The following is a 17,126-nucleotide window of genomic DNA, read 5'->3' on the forward strand; positions in this document are numbered from 1 at the left end:
AGTAACTGAATTGCTCATTTACTGAACGTGCAACATGTACAGAACTCTTCTGGGAACTAGTCAACCCAACTTAGTGAGACACACACTGAATGCATGCTGGCCCCTCCCACCCACCTACCTCTACCAACCACCACTCCATATCCTGACTGACATGACCTGTGATCCAGTGATTGACAGGAGAGGAAAGACAGGCCAACTTTGTTAACTCTTCGTTATGATATGCTCCAGAGGACAAAAGATTTTGCACCTCGTTATTGTTGGACCTCTGTGTGGAAACTGCAAACGGGACGTCATAAGGTAATGCAAAGGACTCTCCTACCTAACATACTCGTTTATTAATTTTTAAGAGCATATATATATTTTTTTGTGTATGGGGGGGAGGGGGGGGCTTAAAATCGGTGTTAGCTTGGTCGAAATAGCACATTAGCTGAATTATTCTGGAAAAAATAGGTTGTGTGTGTTTTTTTTTTCTTTTCTTATTTAAATATATATTTAGATATATATTTTCCACGGGGAGGGGCGAGGAACACAGGCGCAACGACAGTCTTTGTCTTTTTCCCGCCGAGTGTGGTGCATTGTCCTCCTGCGCTTCTGTTCTATGACTATTGAGAAGCTGGCCACGCTAACAGTGGGACATTTAGCTTCAGCTCTTTGAAAGACAAGACAAAGCAGCAGGTAAAAATACACATTTAATGAGAATAAAGAAAGACAACTTTTTTTTTGGAAATTTAGAGACTGCTAAAACAATCTTATCCAGTTTTGAGCTTGCTCATGTAGGTTAGCCTGCTTTATTTAATTTTGTGTGAGCTGCAGTACACAACATTAAAAAGTTAATATAACATTAGGTTGGTGGCGCGAGGAACTCCAACCTAAGTTTAATATTTATTATTTTTTTAAGTGGGAAGGGGAGCATGTTTTTTTTCCTTTAATACAACGTCTTCCAGGGTCGTTTTCATAGGAAAACCATGTAACGTCTGTGTTAGGTTGGTCAAAAGAGCAATTAGTTGAATTATTCTGGAAAAGATGGGTTGTGTTTTTTTTCTCTTATTTACTTATGTAAATATATTTTTCAAGGGTTAAATAAATGCAACATTAAATTAACAATTGTCTCTCTGTCTTTTCCCGCCCAGTGTGGTGCATTGCTGTCCTCCTGCCCTTGCTGGCCGCGCTGACAGTGTGATGTAGCCTCAGTTCTTTGAGAGACAAGACAAAACAGCAGGTAAAAAGACATATTTAGTGAGAATAAAGGTAGACAACATTTTTTTGGAAATTTAAAGACTGCTAAAACAATCTAACCCAGTTTTGAAGTTTCTGATGCAGGTTAGCCTGCTCTAATCTCAACTGTGGTTTATTGTTTCATAGGTTCCATTTAAAAAGCAAGACAATGTAGTGGTCTGTAATTAGTCGCAGTTAGTTGCAGTGCCATTGTTAAGGGGTTTAACGTCAGCTTGACAGACCCTCCAAAATTTTTCCTCCAGTGTTTCAGGGTCTGCATGGTTTAAGTTAATAACATTGATCTATAGATAGTTTTTCTTTTAACTTTTTCCCATTTTTTGATACAACCCAAGCAATGTAGATCCCTTCTTTAATAATAGAACAAACAGATAATAGATTGAGATGTTTTTCAGTCACTGTTGTGTTGTTGCCATGCTCTTTGCAAATTAAAAGTTAAGTCAAATTCAGACACATGCAGCCATGTACAGGTGTAAATTTTGTGGTGTTTGTAGTTCAGAATTAAGACAATTTTGTTATCATACGAAGAAACATCAGCACACAGCTAATTATCGATTCACATGTGGAATAGAGCAATGTCCTTCTTCCTATCGAACATTTTCTGCATTCAGATCCCATATGCACAGGAACCACCACTATCGCAGGGCTCAGACTAAACACACCCATTTTAAAGGAAATCTTGCTTGTGGAGTTGAGGCATGTTTCTATGTGGCAGAGAATTTTTCAGCATTATGCACTCACTTGAGATTTCATATTAAAGATGGCAAGAAAGTTGTCTGTCCTTATGATGACTGCCACAAACATTTCAGAGTGCGCTCATCTTTTGCCACACATTTATCCAGGAAACATAAGCCGGTGATAACAACTCAGGTGTCAACTCTCCCCGAAAATATAGACTGTACTCAGCCTTCTGAGGAGAATCTGACTCCAACTCCATGTGATCATCTAGAGGAGTGTGATAATCAACAAGAGACATTTTTACATAATTTGGCTCTTTTCTACCTGAAAATGCAAGCCAAGATGCTGTTGCCAGCGAGCACAATACAGTGTATTCTTGATGGCTTTCAGCATGTCCATAGCACTTCTATGTCAGATGTTTTTGACAAGTTGAAGGGCAAGCTTTCTGAGCTAGACATACCACAAACTGAGATAGAAATGATTATTCAAAATCTCTCTAAAGAGGATGTCTTCACAATATACAACAAAGGAATACTCAGATCTGACAAAACAAGGAGAACATTTTACAAGCAGTATTTTGACTATGTTGAACCCACCCAGATTTATCTGGGAAGTGATGCTGCTGGAAAGGAATGCTTTTGCCAGTACATTTCCATCAAAGAGACATTAAAATCCCTCCTTAGACAGTCAAGTGTTAAAGAGCAATATTACCAATCCAAAAATCATACCTCTTCCAACATGGTTGTAGAGGATGTGGCAGATGGAAGAAATGTAAAAGAAAATGCTCTGTTAAAAGGCAATCCTTCTTCATTGTCCATCATCCTTTACCAGGATGGATTTGAGGTTGTGAATCCTCTTGGGTCAGGGAAGAAAAAACATAAAGTTTTGGGGGTTTACATGAGTCTAGGTGAGGTCCAGCCACACAATCGCTCTTCAGTTGATCCCATGCAGTTGGTGATGCTGTGCAGAGAAAGGGACTTCAAGACATTTGGTCAGGAGAAGGTTTTCTCAAGTATTATCACAGACCTTAAAGATCTAGAAGATACAGGGATTGAGACAGATGATGGAAATACCCTCAAAGCGGCCTTGATTTCCATTTGTGGAGATAATCTTGGTTCACACTGCTTAGGTGGTTTCACTGAAAACTTCAGTTGTAGTACGCATTTTTGTAGATACTGCTTGATTGAAAGGACAGACTTTGAAAAGACACCACTAAAGCTTGGTCCAAAAAGAACCATCACTGGTCACAAGGAGAGTGTACAACAGCTATCCACCACTGACCAAGACATGTTGAAAAGTTTGACTCACCTTTCAATTCTCTGAAATATTTTCATGTCTGCACTGGGCTTCCCCCATGTTTGGCTCATGATTTATTTGAAGGTGTAGTCTCTAATGACTTGGCATTGTACATCAGTCATTTAGTGAAACAGGAAAAGCATTTCACTTATGCACAACTAAACAGGTCGATCACACAGTTTAAATAACTCAGGGAATGATAGTCTCAGTAAACCATGTGAGGTTAAGGAGTGTGGCAAAAAACTTTCTGGTTCTGCAGCACAGAACTGGTGTCTGTTGCGACTGTTGCCATTGTTGGTTGGTGACAGGATAAAAAATCCTGAGGACAGTCAGGTCTGGCAACTGTATCTACAGCTCAAGGAAATGGTTGAGCTCATATGTGCTTCCAAGATCCATCATGACCAGATTGCATACCTTAAGATAATAACTGAGGAGTATGTTCATATAAGACACACAATTTTCCCTAATCACCCACTCAAGCCCAAGCATCACTATTTACTGCACTATAGTGACCTCTTTTTGCACTTTGGGCCTCTTATTCGTTTGTGGACTCTCCGGTTTGAGAGTAAGCATTCGTATTTCAAGGAATGCGCCCGGAAACTGCACAACTTTGTTCACCTTTGTAAAACACTGGCAGAAAGGCACCAGCTGCTTCAGGCGTACCTCAGCAGTGGACCATTGTTTGCTCCAGCAGTTCAAGCAGTTGGTGAAACTAGTGAATATGATGAGCAGTTGTACAATGGTCTAATTCAGGAGTCTGTCAGGACAGCTGGCTTGATGAAAGAAACTACGTCAGAGGTATCAGCAGTAGTTTACAAAGGAACAAAATATTGCAAAGGGCTTGTTGTTGCGATGGGTCATGATGAATGTGGCCACATCTTTGGAAAAATCTCAGTGATCCTCATCAGTCACAAACAAGTACACTTTGTTTTGGACATCCTTCAATCTGTGATACTGATCAACCTTGGACTTCACTGTCTACACAATTCTGAAAAAAGATTCATATGTGTTCAAGCAAACAGTTTGTTTGATTACTACCCTCTGCCAGTGTATATCGCTTCAGGTTTAACCGTTGTATCTTTGCATCATTCAATATCATCCTCTTAATTCATTGCAGATATGGACAGTGGCAGCCTACATCATGAAATTAACCTGGCATTACCTGACCTGCATGAAGAGACAAAGAGGGCAGTTATTGAGCACCTGACAGACATTATTGGTGTCAGAAACAGAGAAGATCTCCTGTTTGTTGAGCCTGATGATATCAAGCCTTTCTTGACACCAATTCAAAGTCAAAGACTTGTTCAAGTATTCAGAAAAGGTGAGTGCATTAATGTCATAAATGGTTGCAGACCTATCTTGAAAATAGTTGTAAATTAGTTATTTTGAGAGTTATTTTGAAATTGTACTTCATTTTTCAATTCATAGTTCATAAAAAATCTAGCTTTCAAAACTAAAACTAGCTTTCATTGCCATTGGTATTATTTCTCCAACACTCTTGCTTTTGTGTCTCATATAAGAGTATTACTCAATAAATACTCCAAAAAACCCATCTGTACATAGTTAATGTGGAATTGTTCTGCTGTGTTTATGTGTGTGTGTGAATATCGACGACCAAGTGGAGTCTGGCTCTTCAAACAACCCAAAGGAACCTGAAACCACCTGCTCAACAACTGTGCAAGTGCCACTACAGGGTAATTCACTCTGTTCTGCACAAGCATCAGGTCAACTCCCTTCCACACAACCAAATGTAAGCAACACTTCCTGGATCAGCAATTTTTCAGTTCCCTGGGAGAAGATGCCAACAAGACTTTCACAGGCCTTGGCATCTGGTGGAATGGCTCACCCAGAAGACAGGAGAATAATGATTAGGACTGTTGTAGAAGGAATGCGAGTACACTGCCCCAACCCTAACAAAGCTGCTTGTGGGGAGGTAGCTAGAGCTATTGTATCTAAGTATCCCGCTACCTTTGCAGATAAGACCGCAGAAGGTGAGCAATTAGGCTGTGGTTATTATTCCCTACTCAAACAGCTTAAAACAAGAGTTGAACATGTAAATAGAGACAATGTCAGCAGCAGAATCCGGCAGCCAAGGAAAGGGTCTACCAGGGAAAACAATGAGGGTGATGTTGCCATCAAAAGGGGGAGATCTGAACTTGATAGCTATGGTTGCATCAACTGGCAACCCACAACCCTACCAGAAGGAGAAACGACTGAAACTTTGGAGACAAAAAGACAGACTATGTCAACTGTCTTCAGATCAGCAGGTCCTCAAGCAATTGAAACAACAGATGTAAATACTTATGTGTCTTTGACTTATATTTACCAGAGGCACATGCTTAATTCTTGGCCTGCCCCCACCTTATGTGAGGTTCAAGAGCATTGGCCATTTCTTTTTACTAAAAGAGGCCTCTGCACTCACTTCCACACACTCACAGATATTGAGGTAGAGACACGTCTCAGTGAAGCCCTTCTTACGAAAGGAAGGAGAATTTTGAACTTCTTTCAAAGCCAGAGACTTCAGTGGAACAAGGAGATTGAACATCTGCTACGTGAGTGCGACAGTGCAAAGCTGAACCACAACCAGATCGCCACAGCAGCCATCCTTCTTCTGATGAAGTACTTCCAAGAAAAAGAGGACTCAATCTTCATCTTGGCTGACGTAATTATATTTAAAATTTTACACATGCACTCTCAATACTGTCAACATAAACAAAGGAAAAATATTTCAATGATTTTGGGTATCATCATTCAAATCAGTTCCTTTTGTGTTTTAAAGGCTTTTTCCACCAAGATGTCTGTTGAGAGAGAGATGACCTTACCCATCACACCAAGGGTAATAGCACTTAGTAAGTAAATAGTTTCAATCCTCTTGTAATATTTTTGTAAAAAATCTATGTAATTATTGTGGTATTTGTACCCACAACAACTTACTTAACAGAGGTTTGTCTGTTTTATATTGTATAAAAATAGAATACACACAGTTTGCTGCTGTTTCTCTTATTATTTATTATACACAATGACCAACAGGAAAAAACAGCCTAACATTTCAGCACAGGCCAAAATGCCAAAACATTAGGCAGTTTTTTCCTGTAATTGATCATAATTTTCATTACATAATAAATAATAAGAGAAATAGCAGCAAACCGTGTGGATTCTATTTTTGTACAGTGTGAGGCCTGCTATCCAGCATTCTTGTGGAAACCTTATTTGTAAGGGTGAGCACATTGTCTTATTGGACTCTTGTCTGTTTTTAGTGAATAATTTCATGTCTGCAAGCCGCTGGATGATCAGTTTGGAGGGCAAGGTATTTTATGAGCCTGAGCAGATGCATGACTTTGCCAGCACCCTTGCTGTCTTCTTTGCGTCATACTACGTTTTCAACCTTGAGTATCAGGAGTCAGCGTCCATCACACTGGAGATGATACAGAGGTAAATACTTTACACCATTTAAGAATGAAATATATGTGATAGCTTGACTACAGTTGCAGAAACATATAGGTGATTGCTGTAATGTATGTTTTAATTTTGAAATTAAAGCAGCCTTTTTTCCGTTAAAAGGTTCTTTGTGAGGATCAATCCAGACATGGGAACAAAATGCCCTGCAAAACTTGGTACAAGCCGCAAGACAGGTCGTGTCGTAAAGAGGAAGGTTACAAGCATCAGCCCTCGGATCAGCACCTTCCTCCAGCGGCTCTCTGAGTTTGAATGGAGGACTTCCAACTAGGTAAGAATACAGCGATGATAATATTTTTTACATAGCCGATAATTATATACATACTGTACACACATCCATACAACAGTATGAATGATCTCAGACAGATGTGAACAAGTGAATAACCTGAGCAAACATGAATATTGATGATGTGTCTTTGACAGGTGGTGATAAAGACTACGCTGAACCCGACCATCCTGGTAACGGAAATCTAAATCCCATGTCACATTCTATTTCCTGGGACCCACTGATAATTATTACATTTTGTAAATGATTTTTGCTTTACAATTGTAATAGTTTATTTAATGTTCATGCTGGTGGGTTTGTCCTGTTTTTAGTGGAATGAAAAACTGTTTTCCTTAAAAAAATCCGACACAGAAAGGTGAAGGACTGTGTAGTTTTCATGTACGCTTCTATTTATTTTGGTTATTAACATTGTTTTTATTCAGTTGAAAAATGTTTTTCTTGTTAAAAAAAATTTATCAACAATAAATGTTGGTTTAATTCACTATTCTGAGACTACTTTATTGAATTATATTGTTTTTTGTAAATGTTCTTATATTGAATATGAATGTTAATATTATTTTATATGCTGTAAAACACAATTACAGTCTACACAAATTATACTGTACACAATTACAGTGTTATACCATAAACCACATTTGCAGTACAGTGATACTATAAAACTTAATCACGGTAAGTCTTTCTAACTGTAAACCACGTTTACAGTAAAGCTGCATTACCACAAACAACATTTACAGTAAAGCTGTTATACTGTAACATATGTTTACAGTAAAGTGGTTGAACTGTAAAACATCAGAACAGTAAAGATACTGTAGATCAGTAATTACAGTAACTTACTGGCAATAGAGAGTTTACTGGTCAAAATTTTTTATTAAACAAATAAAACACATTTGTAAACCCCCCCCCCCAAAAAAAATAAATAAAAATAAATAAAAAATACACGTTCAAAGCAACAGCGGCCCAATATCAGACAGGACATCGTTCTGTAGCGCGGGCAATCTTAATGAAGCAGTTGGTTTTATTTTGTGGATTCAAGCTGCTCTTCATATTTTTGGCCACCAGATGTCACCAGAGAGGACTGTGTTGAAAAGCTTCGAGTAATGAACCGTTTTTCAATACAAGCTTCAGAAAGCTTCATTTGGCCATCTCTACCGTATGCTCTTCAACTTCCTCTGGACACATTACATCAGAAAAAGTGTAATGATGAATGATTATGAACACGGTGGTCTCAATGTTTTTGTCATGATCCTGTGTCTGTGACCCAGCGCTTTGAGTTTATTGTTATTGTTATTATTTTCTAGTTCATTCTGATTTTGTGTTAATTCTTTAGGTTGGGTTCTCGTGTCTTATTATCCCTACCTGTGTCTCCCTCTGTGCTCTGTTCGTGTTCCCGAGTTTGTGTTGTAAAACAGTCTGTGAGTTTCCTGTTTTATTTTGTAGGGTTGTGTCCCGTTATGCCTTCTGGCACCATTGATCATGTGACTCTAGCCAGCTGAACCAAGCATCGAGACACTTCTGGAGCATTGTGTTGTTTTTTTGGATACACGAGCCCGAACTGCAGCTTCAAACAGAGCGTGGAACTGAACAGGTTGCGTTTTTTTTTTTTTAATAGATTTATTTTACGTCTTCTATAAAATTACAGGAAAGACACACTGACACTGCTCAGGTGAAAACAGCTTTAACCTGGTTAGGGTAAAGTCGTGCGGAAATAAATAAACTATCCGCAAACTAAAGAAACATGTGAAAAGATAGTTTTACATTTTCAGACAATTAAAATGGACAAAAATCTCAATCTGATTCAAGTCGATACTAAAGTGCTTTCACTTTCGCTTTTATAGTCAGCAATAAGAACCATCCAGAACACATTCAGCTCTCGAGTCAATGACTTCACCATGATTCTGTTCACTGTGGACTCAGATCCTACACATCCAACTGTTCTTAACATTGTGAAGGAAACCAAGAACATCCAGCAGCTCTGTAAGAGCTGTGGAGGAAGATCTATTGTTCTCAACATCAAAGATGGGCAATTTTCCAAGATGTTCAGTATTCTAGAAGAAATGAGTTCTAAAGAAGACAGACTATGCTATACACAACTAAAACATTTGCACATGCACAAATAAAAAAAATAATGCAACAACAGAAACAAATCACTGAGTTGCATGAGTTGAAGTGCATGAAAACCAAAATCGCATCCAGCTGTAAGTAATATAAATGTTTATTTTTATATACCAATGCCATTGTTCTGCTCATTCTTATTCTGTTCTAAACATGACATATTTCCATCTATACAGTTCAAACTGTCAACTAAACTCCGTACCTCCTCCTTTTACAGGTGATGATGGGGAACAGAGCCCAGACAGTCTCAGGATTGTGCTGATTGGGAAGACTGGCAATGGAAAGAGCTCTTCAGGAAACACAATACTAGGAAGAAAAGAATTTAAAGCTGAATCAAGTCAAACATCAGTCACTAAATGGTGTCAGAAAGAACATGGTGAAGTGGACGGTCGTCCTGTTGCTGTGGTCGACACTCCTGGTCTGTTTGACTCAACTTTGACCCATGAAGAAGTTTATGAGGAGATGATAAAATGTGTCAGTCTCCTGGCTCCAGGACCACATGTATTCCTGTTAGTGTTACAAGTTGGCAGATTCACACCAGAAGAGAAGGAGACAATGAAATATATCAAGAAAGTCTTTGGGAAGAATTCAGAAAAGTTCAGCATGGTTCTTTTCACTAGAGGAGATGATCTGGAATATGAGAAGCTAACAATAGAAGATTACATTGAAACAAAATGTGATGACTCCTTTAAGAAGCTGATCTCTGATTCTGGAGGAAGATACCATGTATTCAATAACCGTGAGGAAAACCGCACACAAGTGACTGAGCTGATAACAAGGATTGACAACATGGTGAAGGAAAATGGAGGAAACTACTTCACCAATGAGATGCTGCAAGAGGCTGAAGCGGCGATACAGAAAGAAATGCAGAGGATCCCGAAGGAGAAAGAAGAAGAGATGAAGAGACAGAAGGAAGAACTTGAAACAATATATAAGGACAAAATCCAGTCGATGAAAAAAGAAATGGAAAAACCGGAAGCAGAAATTGATCAGGAAAGAAAACTGAATGACAAACAACTAAAAGAACATCAGGACAACATTCGCATTCAGTCTGAAGAGAGGAAGAAAGAACAAAAACTCAGAGAAGAAGACGACAGGATGAAGAGAGAACAGGAAGAACTTCAAAGACGAGAATGGGAACAAAAAATGCAAGAACTGAAGGAAAAACTAAAATCAGAGTCAGAATCAAAGGAAATGATTGACAAAGAGTGTGAACATTACAGAGAGAAAATAAGAGAGCAGCAAGAGACTTGGGAGAAGAAAAGAAAAGAACTGGAGGAAAAACGAAAACAAGAAGATGAACAGAAAAAACGGAAACTCAGGGAGCTCCAAGAAAAATACGATCAAGAAAAAGAAAAATTTGAACGTGAGAGAGAGGAAACAGAGGAAAGAATAAAAAGAGAACAGGAAGAGAAGCGGAAAGAGTTAGAGGAGAACTATCAGAAAGAAATTGAGAACATGCAGGAAGACATGGTGAAGTTTAAAGAAGAGGCCAGAAGAACAGCTGAAGAGTTCAATGAATTCAGAGAAAAAAATGAAGCTGTGATAGAAAAACTCATGGAGGAGGTGACGGATCTAAAGGACCAACATCAGAAAGACATGGAGGGAAAAATGGAGGAATATGAAAGATTAAAGGATCTGTCAGACCACAAAGAAATTAGTCTGAAGCAGGAAATAGATGTTCTGCAGGGTAAACATAAATCAGAAATGGCTGATTTAGTCCTGATGCTCCTGAGTCAAAAGCAGGAAAACAAGAAAAAAATAAAAAGCATGCAGGAATCACACAGAAAAGAGGAAGAGAAGCTTAAAAGGGATCTTTCAAATGAGAACAAGAAAGAAGTAAAGGAAGAAATTGGCAAACTAAAGAAAAAACAAAAAGAAAAAATGAAAGGATTGAGGAAACAGCTTTTGACCCAAAACAAAGACGACTGGGAGACAGAAAGGGAAGAGCTGTCCATCCAACATGAAAAAGAAATTTGTGATTTAAAGCAAACTCTTTTAACAAACCAGCAACAAAATAAAAAGGAAAAATTGGGTAAACTAAAAGAAGAACACGAGCAAAAGCTGGAAAAATTCAAACAAAAGCTTCTGAAAGAAAATGAAAAAAATGAGAAAGAACAAGTGGATGAGCTGCAGAAGGAACAGGAAAAAGAAATGAATGAACTAAAACAGAAACTTGGGACCCAAGATGAAGACAGTACCAGGAAGGAACTGGAAGTAATGCAGAAAAAACACGAAACAGAAATTAATGAGCTGAAAGAAAAACTTCTGACTATAGAGGACAAACAGTCCTGCTTTGTCTCATGAGCAAAACTGCAGACATCAAGAGAGACATTTCATTCATATCCTTTATTGATGTGACCGTGCCAAGTATCACTATAACACATTATTGGGGACATTTTGGGAGTCTGTGGGGACTGAAGCACTTCTGGAACCAGCTTCAAGTGGACGTTAAAGGGACTTTGGTGAAAGCAAATGAACTTAAGGACTTAAAGGCTCTTCCATTCTGTCTGTCTGTCCCTCTCGCTCTTTCTCACTCACATTCACTTACACACAGTATAAATGCAAAAATAAGATCATATAGCATTAATCAATATCTAGGATCATTCCAGCTTTTGACCAGCATCATGGAAAACAGAGTTCAGGGGAATGGACATATTTATCTACACTTATGATATAAACTCGCAGTATTTTCTTCAACATTACCTACCACAAGACCAAAGCTGATTCAGCTCACAGAAGTAACATAAAGACAATCAATATCTATAAGCATGGAACAAAAGAGAGAGACTCATTATCAGGTCCTCAGCCTGACTGGATGGGGTCACCATTCCAAACAAATACACTCATTATAGAAGTCCTCATTTAACAGCTGTTTCTGATGGAACGACTTCTACAGGTTTGACCCTCCTCATCCACTGGAGCACAAACTGGGTGCAACACAGAGCGAACACCGTCCCCACTGATACAGGAAGCAGAAGAACATCACATCAGGAGTAACTGGGTTGGCTGTTGGCTTCGTGAGAGCTTCAAAGAACTTACATTTGGTCATGTGAGAGTTCCTGATGACCAGGTCTTACTCATGGGGCCAAGGGGTTCAGTGTGTTGTGGTCTGGGCAGCAGTGAGAGGTGGAGTCTGATTCCCGGCTGCTTCAAATGGATTTAGGGACATAGAACCTCACCTTTCTGATGGACCTTATTCTCTGACATTACCCTTGGTGAGGTGGGTGGATATACTTTTATACTTTTGTACTTTTGAGTTGTGGAATAGTTTCTGATTGTCATTTTACAGATGTACTGAACATCAGTTAATAGTCTTCTCCCCTGGTTAACGTGTTTTTCATTTTCACCAAACTGTAAATTGTTATGTTGCATCATTTTTATTAATGCTTGTTTTATACGAATTCTTTTGATATTTTAGAATTAAAGATGATTTGAAGTTATGATTCACATGGAGATTTAACATTAATTACATTTTATTATCCTGTTTGTACGGTTTTCACCTGCTCTGTTGAATGATGCAGGAAAATGTAGTTTTGGCTTTTTTCTGCATTGATAAATACTGACTGTGTGTTTCATTTGTGTTTACACAATAAAAACAAAGAAAATGCAAACTGAGGATATGTTTTTCAGAATGAAAGTAATGAAATGAAAATAAAGGACAGAAAATATTCACAAACTGTAGCAGAGAAAAATAGTTTGTGGATGATCGTGATCAGCTGAAGAAACACTTTGGGAAGCGTCGTGGGCAGATGTTGTTGCTGGTGTTCTAAAATCTTTCAGGTTTTTACTGCTAGCACACACTAATACCTCAGCATATAGTAAACAACACAACTACACCCAAACAGGTCTAAATCAAACAGCTAACTGAGGCTTAACAGTGTTGGAATATAACTGGAATAAACCCCAATGTTCATTATTAGAGTCAGGTCTATGAAACATGAATCACATACAAATGGAGTGGTTTTGTTTTATTACAGAAACCGTAGACTAATGAGCAGTGTTGGTCAAGTTACTTGAAAAAAGTAATCAGTAACTAATTACTGATTACTTCCGCCAAAAAGTAATCCAGTTACTTTACTGATTACTTATTTTCAAAAGTAATTAATTACTTAGTTACTTAGTTACTTTTTAAAAACACGATTTACAACCTGAATAGGTGATAAAGTGATAGATCTTTCAGCCCAATTCTACTTTTTCTGCATAATCATCATACAAAATGTAATCAAATGGAAAAGTCTCTTTTTAAAACTTGTTTTATTAGTTTTAATCTTTTAACTTTATGCATCAAGCAAAACTTTAATTATCTGCAACATTCTCTGACTGGAAGAAATTAGTTTAACATTTAAACCTATTTTCTGCACATTCCAGCACATAAAATAAAATATTTTGTGTGTTTACACTCAGTCTTTCAAATAGATGCAAGTAAAACACAGCAGAAAATAAATAAAGTCAAAGACTAGCGGTCCTGTTGCTCTATTTTCACCTGTAAAGCAGGAGTGGGGTAGGCGGAGGTTTACCCTGGTGCAGGTGTGCAGCGGTCAGTGGAAGAATCCGCGAGTTTCTCTGTGAGTTTCCCATTACGTCGTAGCTACTCGGTGCTTGTTTGGAAGTTTAGGGGTTTTTCGCTGTAAAAAGAAGTTTTCTTCCCACGCACAACGGACACTAATGTTTTTGTCACTTTTTATGGAATCAAACTCAAAATAAGGTCAGTACGTCCACGCTTTAAACGCTGCACGCTCATACTCTCTCTGCACTCGATATATGATCCATTGTTGATCTGCACACAGCTGTTGTCACGAACGTCGCACTCGCTTACGTCACTGTCATGAGACATTCTCGCAAAAAAATCACGGTTTTAGTAACGCAGTAACGCAGCGTTCCTACGGGAAAGTAACGGTAATCTAATTACCATTTTTGCAATAGTAATCCCTTACTTTACTCGTTACTTGAAAAAAGTAATTGGATTACAGTAACGCGTTACAAGTAACGCATTACTGCCCATCTCTGCTAATGAGGAAGTTATGTTACAGTGTAACCAGCATATGCTGTTAAAATGATCACGATATGTAGGAGTGACTCAGACATGAAGCTCACATACTGTATGTTCTCTAAGCTGTTTACTGACTCTCTCACCATCAGAGCCATGAATCCTTTTTAGACGTACTTGTTGGGATCTACTTGCAAACAGTTACGCTGTGTGTGATCATGAGCTCAGCTCCAACACAGGCAGTGGAAATGATTAAAACAGCTGCATTTAGTAGTCAGATTGTTGACATATTAATCTAAATATTATCGATTGTAGGATTACTGCTGATATATCACACCTACAGAAAATAGTAAACAGCCAGATTAAAAATGGTGTGTCAGTCTTTTGGCTCGCAGGCTGCAGAAACTTGTTTCTACTGGAAACTTGGTGGTTTTGGTCTGTTTTTCAGACGTGTATGATTTGACTCACTGTAAGAAAACCTTTGGTAAACGTTTCTGTTTACATGAAGATGCCATTCCAGACCTCAGCAGGTGAGGCACATAATAATTCATTTATCAGTGTAATACAGGTAAATAAACTGGTATTTATGAAGTGTGTTTGTACGAACTCAGCACTAAGAAGACGTTTAAACTGCAAATCTGTTGGTTTCTCTGTGAGTGACATTTAAACTTGGAGCCTTGTGGCCACTGTTCATAGACTGTATATAAAGGATGGACACAGCCACCGTGAACAATGGGTTTCTGAACTCAGAGGCGTTTTAGAACGCATGGCTGCTGCCATGTTGGAGTTTTGGATGAGTCAGTGAAGTGCCAAGCTATCAGCAACAGCTGGCAAGCTTAGACCTCATTAGAGCAAAAGGTAAAAATAAAATCACAAAATATCACTCGCCAAAATTAAAGCGCAGACTTCGTGATCACACGGCACGTCCTATCATCAGTCAGATAATTCCATTAAAAAGCTGAAGGGATTATACAAGGCTGCAATCCTGTTTATATGAGTGAAACATCTGAACATGGGAGTTTGTTGGAATCCTCTCACGTTTTCTTTCAGGCACTAACGTTTTCGTCGCTGCATTCAGGCCTGTGGGACGTCTCTGCTGCTCGTCTCTGGCACAGGGCTCTGACTTTGACCTCTGACCCATTCTGCACATTTTTAATGTTGTAATGAATGAAATCCTGAAACCAAACTAAAGAGAATAAAACTTGAAAGGTGACAAGTTAACATTTTATTATTCTCAATGTGTTCATATGAATATATAATATCTGACTGTTTCACTAACAGAAAGCTTCAGTATATACCTCGGTACATTTCTGTGTAGAGTCCCATAAAGAACAAGAAGAAGAAGAGAGAGAGCAGCTGTGAGGAGAAGAAGCTCGAGCTGAACGATGTTCATGATGAACGAACTGTAAACTGGTTTAACCGATGGACTCACTTCCTGTTTTCTCTTCTTTCACTTTTATCAGACGTGTTGTGTTTTATCTTTAATAAGATGACCTTTGAACACAGAATAGAGATTGACAGACCACGTGACTTTCACGCATTGCATGCCGGTAACTTGTGGCAAAAAATCCAAGTACGGCATCAAATGCAAGCATTTGCAGCACCGCAAAACGTTCATTCTCCGGTTCCAATACCTTCTTGCTTTTTCTTTGCCCCCCAAAAAAGTTATATACAAAACGAAGGAGAACAATGCCGGTCCGTACAAAGACAGACTTGATGAAAAGGCAAAGAAAAGATACGAGAAAAAAATCAAAGGAGTGAAAGGGTCAGACCCTTACGAGCACACAGAGTGGACAAAATACGTTAGCGTGCTGCCCAACTTTCACCACGCTCATATTTATAATTATACGGTTCTTGGAGTGAGTGCATACACTCATGAAGTTTAGTAACTTCAGGTCGGATGGGTACAGGAGCTTGAAATGCACCGTGTAGAACGAAAGACCATCGTACGTATCATAAGTTTACCAGTCTCACAAATCGTCTTCATAAATACACATTCGTTAACCGTTTATTAATAGGACCTTTAAGCTAAACGGTAATTAATTAGTAGTGGAAATAATTTCTGGTTCGCATTACAGAAATGTAGCAGTGACAATAATACTGTATGCTGTAAGCAAACTGGGCAATTAGAGATACAAAAAAACCTGTTTCATCCTGTGAATAAAAGTATATGTTTTTGTCAATGTACCATGGTAATAACAGGAGCGAAACGCAATATTGTGTCAGGACAATTCACTATTTATGCACAATAAACAAAGGAGCATAGCGCGACCATTTCTGTTCAGCGCCAGACTTGCTTGTAACCTATATGACCAATTATGTTAAGAAAAATGACGTATTAACTACAACAGAAGACTGACCTTGGTGGAAATGCTTGGAGTAGACTAACCTGTGAGCTGGATGTTCTGGGACGTTATATTTGGTCTTCGAATGGCTGTAATCCAGGCCATCTGTCGCCTCTTTTTACTTCAGAAACATGGCTCGAATAATTTCTCCTCAACGACGTAATCCGATAAAAAAACGATCTCTTTACCCGTCGGCTTCCCGTGGCTGTCATGCGACCGGCTATTGCAGTTAATAATACAACAGCTTCTTGACAGTTTTTTGTGTTTCTTTTTATCGCTGTGTAACTGATTTCAATTGAAAGCCTGCGTGCGCTAGTACCTCTTGCCACGAGTTCCCAGAATTCTTTGCGGTTTTACCCTTGAATGACGTCACATTTTCAATCTCTATACTGACAGCAGGAAGAATTATCAACATGATGATATTTAGTAATTTTTCAGCAACTCTGGATTACTGGGTTTGTTGTATAAAAGACCAGAAACACGTCGTAACTTTAGACATCCAATGCACACATAATTACAAACTATTTCAACACACGTTAAACTATTTTACAAATGCATAACCCAACACTAATCCAATTCAGGGTTGCTGGACGCTATCCCACGTGTTACAGAGTGAGAGGAGGGTACACCTGGACAGGTCGCTTCCTGTCACAGGGCCAACACAGACAACTACTCACACCTATGGTCACTTTAGTAAAACTTATGAAGAAAGAAGCAGTGATTAATCTTC

General features: G+C 38.6%; 2 protein-coding genes across 4 annotated transcripts; both read left to right on the forward strand.

Annotated features, from left to right (window-relative positions):
- Nucleotides 1–223: 223 nt before the first annotated feature.
- LOC148100357 (uncharacterized) lies at nt 224–7,249 on the forward strand. 3 transcript variants are annotated; one of them, XM_087849531.1, is made up of 8 exons: nt 224–297; nt 1,131–1,219; nt 4,325–4,528; nt 4,827–5,869; nt 5,987–6,056; nt 6,465–6,639; nt 6,769–6,934; nt 7,087–7,249. In XM_087849531.1, the coding sequence occupies exons 3-7, from the start codon at nt 4,327–4,329 to the stop codon at nt 6,932–6,934; spliced, it is 1,656 nt and encodes a 551-aa protein (XP_087705657.1). In that variant the 5' UTR covers nt 224–297; nt 1,131–1,219; nt 4,325–4,326; the 3' UTR covers nt 7,087–7,249. The 3 variants fall into 3 exon arrangements, with proteins under 3 accessions (XP_087705657.1, XP_087705658.1, XP_087705660.1); XM_087849532.1 differs by lacking the exon at nt 4,325–4,528 and having other exon boundaries at nt 5,719–5,869; XM_087849534.1 differs by lacking the exons at nt 4,325–4,528; nt 4,827–5,869.
- A 1,924-nt stretch (nt 7,250–9,173) lies between these two features.
- On the forward strand, nt 9,174–12,960 carry LOC148100358 (uncharacterized). Its single transcript, XM_087849528.1, has one exon. It carries the CDS (start codon nt 9,215–9,217, stop codon nt 11,366–11,368), a length of 2,154 nt encoding a protein of 717 aa, XP_087705654.1. The 5' UTR covers nt 9,174–9,214; the 3' UTR covers nt 11,369–12,960.
- Nucleotides 12,961–17,126: the final 4,166 nt, after the last annotated feature.

This window comes from Neolamprologus brichardi, chromosome 12 (assembly GCF_056152115.1).
Source record: "Neolamprologus brichardi isolate AB-2024 chromosome 12, ASM5615211v1, whole genome shotgun sequence".
Taxonomy (NCBI): Eukaryota; Metazoa; Chordata; class Actinopteri; order Cichliformes; family Cichlidae; genus Neolamprologus; species Neolamprologus brichardi.

Coding starts and splice junctions, on each gene's coding strand:
- LOC148100357 (XM_087849531.1), top strand. CDS start 4,327: ATGGACAGTGGCAGCCTACATCATGAAATTAACCTGGCATTACCTGAC. Junction 6,057..6,464: donor ACCAAGGGTAATAGCACTTA/GTAAGTAAATAG, acceptor GTCTGTTTTTAG/TGAATAATTTCATGTCTGCA. Junction 6,640..6,768: donor ACACTGGAGATGATACAGAG/GTAAATACTTTA, acceptor TTCCGTTAAAAG/GTTCTTTGTGAGGATCAATC.
- LOC148100358 (XM_087849528.1), top strand. CDS start 9,215: ATGACATATTTCCATCTATACAGTTCAAACTGTCAACTAAACTCCGTA.